Genomic DNA, 5,491 nt, shown 5'->3' with positions numbered 1-5,491 from the left:
TTTACACAGCCTGAAGACTGAGTAAATACCTGGTTTCCTCAAAATTTCATGCAATGACAATATTTGGTGCAGAACACTAAAACAGCCTACACCTAAATTTAACACAGGATCACAGCTTTGCTAATCAAAGAGTGGTCCACACACCAGACCCACACATCAACATCTCCCAGGAATGTGCTACAAATGCAGAATCTCTCAGCCACCCAAGACCTGTGATCAGATTCTGCATTTGTAGTGGGAACCGTGTGGATTCACAGGCACACTGAATTTGGGGAATGCTGGTCTAGATTGGTTTCTCACATTTTAGGGTTGACATTTGTGGTAGGATGATAATATGTTGGGGGTGCTTTCCTTTGGATTATAGGTGTTCAGCAGCATCCCTTCAGACATCGCCAGACATCCCCAGGGGCAAATTATTTTCTCTTTGAAACCACTGCCACAGAGCTTGAGAGCTAGAAGCATCCTGACAGAATGACACTCAAGGCCCACCACATACTCAGTCAATGTGGACAGATCACTAGGCAGCACCAAGCACCATGTCTACAATGTAGGTTGGAGTTCATAAATGTACTTCCTCAGGGATAAGATGTTTATAGAAATTAAATCAAACAATCCCTATGAGATGCAAGCTAATGTTATGGTACATGAAAAGATCTAAATATATCTGTTATAATTATCAACCATTTTATGACAAAGGACTAAGTGACAGCTCTTAACTCTATAAAGTAAGAAATTCCTAATTGTAACAACAAATGTGTTTGAAGCCAATGTAGTGGCCAAGGTTTATTAACAGAAGAACCGTCTTCTCTGCCCTATTGAAAAGAAGAATAGACCCTATCTGGAGATAGCATGCCTGGATCCCCACCATATGTCAATGCTTTGAAGATAAAGAGACCTAATCCAGGCAGGTTATTAGGTCTTAGACTTGGAGAAAATTATAAATTGGTGGTGAGGTAAGATGCTAGGAGATTCACACATCAGGAAGGGGGCAACTTCAAGGTAAGGGAGTAAAAGGAAAAAAAAAATTACCAAAAACTGGATTCACTTGACCTTTGACCCTGTCTTTTGGGAACTGAGATTCAATAGGAAAATATCCTTTCAGTCCAGAGGACTTTTCCCCCTGGGAATCATGTGTGTAGAGGCCTGAGTCACAAGAGAGAAGTGCGCCTAATGAGCAGATGGAGGAAGCTGTAAATACCTCCTCATCTCCAGTCTGCCAGCCTGTGCAACCTTGGAAGGGAAGAGCCATGCTTCTTGTCTGTTTGTTCTGAGTCCTAATTCTGGCTGGGCGCAGATGCTTCAGTGCTTCCTGCTGTCTCCAATGAGGACAGAGCTTGAGTCCCTATCATCTGCTGTCCAGGGAGGAATTCAGACTTCCACAAGGTGACCTGACTGTCAGACACCTCAGCCAGGGGAGTCCAACATTCCAGTCATAATCCTCTGAGTTTTAGTAAGATCTGAGAGAGGGCACCGATTTCGTATTCTTCTAAATAGATATCCCTTTATGCCACCATTTATTTAGCAATTCAACCTTTTCCAATGAAATAGAAATACAACCTTTCCAGGCACCTGGGTGGCTCAGTTGGTTAAGCGACTGCCTTCGGCTCAGGTCATGATCCTGGAGTCCCGGGATCGAGTCCCACATCGGGCTCCCTGCTCGGCAGGGAGTCTGCTTCTCCCTCTGACCCTCCTCCCTCTCATGCTCTCTGTCTCTCATTCTCTCTCTCTCAAATAAATAAATAAAATCTTTAAAAAAAAAAAAAAAGAAATACAACCTTTCCATATGGTAAATGTCCTTGTACACATTGAGACCTAATTCCTGACACATATAACAAATAAAAACTGAGAATCTGCCATGGGCCAGAACATTCTAGGAACATTACATGTTATATTCTTTCATATCTAGACTTTTTCCAATTTCGTTACTAATCCACATTGGTATCATTGGTGATTGCTATTTTATGTTCCACTTCAGTTCGTTTTGGTTTTTCATACAAACTCGCCTAGGACAGTTGTTTTGAAACTACTCATTTTACATTTTAACCTGGTTTTGTGATTCCTTCATTCTTTTCATTCTATAACATTTCATATGCTTAGGTCTTTTTATATTAAGCACATATATTCACATAACTTGGTGGGGGAAAAAAGTGAACCAAGAAGATGAAGTCCATGCACTTTTCAATCATATATCATAACAGTGAGGACAGAGCACAATGAAATAAATGTGTGTATGATATGAAGTCTGCAGACAGAATGATATGAAGCAAATTATTGAGTACAAAATGATAGAATTGTCATGGTACAGGCAGGATTATAGAGCATGGTCTGTGGACCCTTTTGCATGTTGGATGAAATCCATTTTGAGGATTAGAATGTGCCCCTTGGAAATGTCAAATGAGAGATCAATACCCAAAGCCCAAGAATATCAATGAAATGCCACATAAGAGAAGAGAGAAAGGGGCTAACCTCATCCTCTATCAGACCACATACAAAAGAAACAGCCAAATAATGATGCAGGAAGTACAGGAAAAATAAGTCTTCTATGCTTGGTATAAAAATGCCCAACTTTTGTTTTTTTGTGTACACATCCTTTTGTGAAGTGTTGGTTTATCATTTTGTTCATTTGGGGGGTGTATAATATAAATATATATATACATATCTCATATATATATATTATTTTTTCAATGGGAGGCTTAAGAATTGGCATTTCTGCATTTTGTAGGGGAAAGTTCACTGATCTGGCCTACTTGGGTTGGATCCATTCCTAACATAACCAGGATGGTGGGGCTGAGAAAGGGGAATAACACAACCCAGGAGGTCATGGTGTCCTGTGTGTGTGTGACTAATAGAGTGTGAGCAGCCCCCACAACAGGGTGCCAGGACTCATAAATTCCAAGGTGACACAATACAGGGGTCAGAACTCAATCAAGAGAGGCCACTAAGAAGGGGATCTTGTTTAATTCATGGGATGCCTTTGCAACACGATGAATACAGTGGGAGAGGCAGCGTGGACAAGGAAGTCCCTGTGCCTTGAGGGTTCAGAGGTAACAGAGAGGCTACTTCCCTCCTCAGCATGTCTGACAGTGTCTCTCCTCAGTCTCCCTCCTGCTCATTCCCCTTGCAGCACTGGCTTTGCTTCTTCGACTTGAACCTTGGAAACAAGTACCTTTCTTGGGGCCTTTGCACTGGCCATTCCCTCTGTCAGGCACACACTTCCCCCATAATCCATCATCTACCCCTCTGTCTTACTTGAGGTCTGTGTTCCAATGTCACCTTGTTTGCAGAATGGCCTAAATACCCATGAAAATAGTTATTCACTCTCTGCTTTTTCCCCGTTTTCTTTTTCTTCATACCACCTGCCACCACCTGAAATGCTATTTAAGTTTCTTATTTGTTAATGTATTCTTTCTCCATCATTGAATGATAGGGACTTTTGTCCCTTACCACCTTGTATTCCTTGCCTACACAGTGCCTAAAACGTGGCCAGAACTTATTTATATTTCTGAAATTTAGAATAATTTTTAAATTAAAACTAGAATACATGGCTTTTTGGGAAAAAAAAGTGATTAGAACAAAAATTCCAAAACTATGGTGGTACAAGGAATCTCCTGAAGGGGACCATATCCATGCACAACATATTAAAGTGAATTCTTAGAATACAAAATTTAAAAATTAGCATTTAAAAACGGAGAGTAATACAAGTTTGTGTAAAACTTAGTCATGCTATTTGTTTCTGTTCTTGAAGTCACCTCCACCACGTGGAACCAAGAAATGATACACAAATTTCAGAGTTTCACCTTCTGGGACTATCAGAGGACCCAGAACTGCAGCACCTTATTTTTGGGCTTTTCCTCTCCATGTACCTGATCACTGTGTTTGGAAACCTGCTCATCAGCCTGGCTGTCAGCACAGACTCCCATCTCCACATGCCCATGTACTTCTTCCTGGCCAACCTGTCCTTTGTAGACATCTGCTTCACCTCCACTACCATCCCCAAGATGCTGTGGAAAATCCAGACTCAGAGCAAAGTCATAACATATGAAGGCTGCCTCCCGCAGATTCATTTCCTCATGCTCTTTGCTGTGTCAGATGTCTTTCTCCTGAGTGTGATGGCCTATGACTGGTTTGGGGCCATCTGCCACCCCCTACACTACATGGTCATCATGAACCCCCAGCTCTGTGGACTGCTGGTTCTGGTGTCCTGGATCATTTCTATCCTGAATTCCTTGTTACAGAATTTAATGATGTTGCAGCTGTCCTTCTGTACAAACTTCGAAATCCCACACTTTTTTTGTGAACTCAGTCAGATGATCCAACTTGCCTGTTCTGACACCTTACTTAATAAGTTGGTGATGTATTTTGCAGCTGTCCTCCTGGGTGAGGGTCCTTTCGCTGGGATCCTTTACACTTATTCTAAGATAGTTTCCTTCATACATAGAATATCATCAGCTCAGGGCAAATATAAAGCATTGTCCACCTGTGCATCTCACCTCTCTGTTGTCTCCTTATTTTACTGCACGATGCTCGGTGTGTACCTTAGCTCTGCTGCTACCCAGAACTCCCACTCAGGTACAGTAGCCTTGGTGATGTACACTGTGGTCACGCCCATGCTGAACCCCTTCATCTACAGTCTGAGGAACAAAGACATAAAAAGGGCTCTGAAAGGAATCATTGGGGTTCCAGTGATGTAAGGGCCAATCGTCCTGGGGCTGAAGAAGTGCCCATGATTGCAGGACTCACAGCCTCAAAGCCAGGAACTGCCATTCTTTGATCAGACTGTGGAGGTAGAATCGGCTCCTTCTATTTAATTCCTGGAATTTCCATTTGTTTGAATTCAACTTCTCCATACATTAAGTAACTCACTTTATTAGGCTTCTGCTCTCTCTGATATACAATTTTCCCCTTTATACATATCCTACTTTTTCAAAGTTTTTTCCAGCCTTGATCAAAAATATTTGGAAATTCCCATTTATGTCATGGGATACCATGGATTTCTTAAGAATACTTCCTACTTGGGTGTCTGGGTGGCTCAGTCAATAAGTGGCAGCCTTCAACTTGGGTCATGATCCAGGCGTCTAGGATCATGCCCCACATTGAGCTCCACATTGGGATCCCTGCTTAGTTGGAGCCTGCTTCTACCTCTCCCTCTGTCACTTGCCCTGCTGGTGTTTTCTCCCTCCCTCTCTTTCTCTCTCAATCTCATAAATAAATAAATAAATAAATAAATAAATAAATAAATAAATAAATAAATAAATAAAAATTTTTTTAAAAAAGAATACTTTCTACTCAAAGAACATATATCATCCCAAGTAATATTCTCTTATTTTACAAAAGAATAGTCATGAGTCATATTATTCATATAGAAAAAACTAGTTTGATAACTAAGGCCATTTATATAATTTTTTTATTCTTATGTTAATCCCCATACATTACATCATTAGTTTTAGATGAAGTGTTCCATGATTCATTGTTTGTGCATAACACCCAGTGC

General features: G+C 41.0%; 1 protein-coding gene across 1 annotated transcript; it reads left to right on the top strand.

Annotated features, from left to right (window-relative positions):
* Positions 1–3,857: 3,857 nt before the first annotated feature.
* Positions 3,858–4,691, top strand: LOC118005587 (olfactory receptor 7A10-like). The gene is made up of 2 exons (XM_034997553.1): positions 3,858–4,205; positions 4,491–4,691. The coding sequence occupies exons 1-2, from the start codon at positions 3,858–3,860 to the stop codon at positions 4,689–4,691; spliced, it is 549 nt and encodes a 182-aa protein (XP_034853444.1).
* Positions 4,692–5,491: the final 800 nt, after the last annotated feature.

Source organism: Mirounga leonina, unplaced genomic scaffold (genome assembly GCF_011800145.1).
Source record: "Mirounga leonina isolate KUSES-001 unplaced genomic scaffold, KU_Mleo_1.0 Mir_94, whole genome shotgun sequence".
NCBI classification, from domain to species: domain Eukaryota; kingdom Metazoa; phylum Chordata; class Mammalia; order Carnivora; family Phocidae; genus Mirounga; species Mirounga leonina.
Note: the sequence above shows the minus strand (reverse complement) of the source record. Positions and strands in the feature narration are given on the sequence as shown.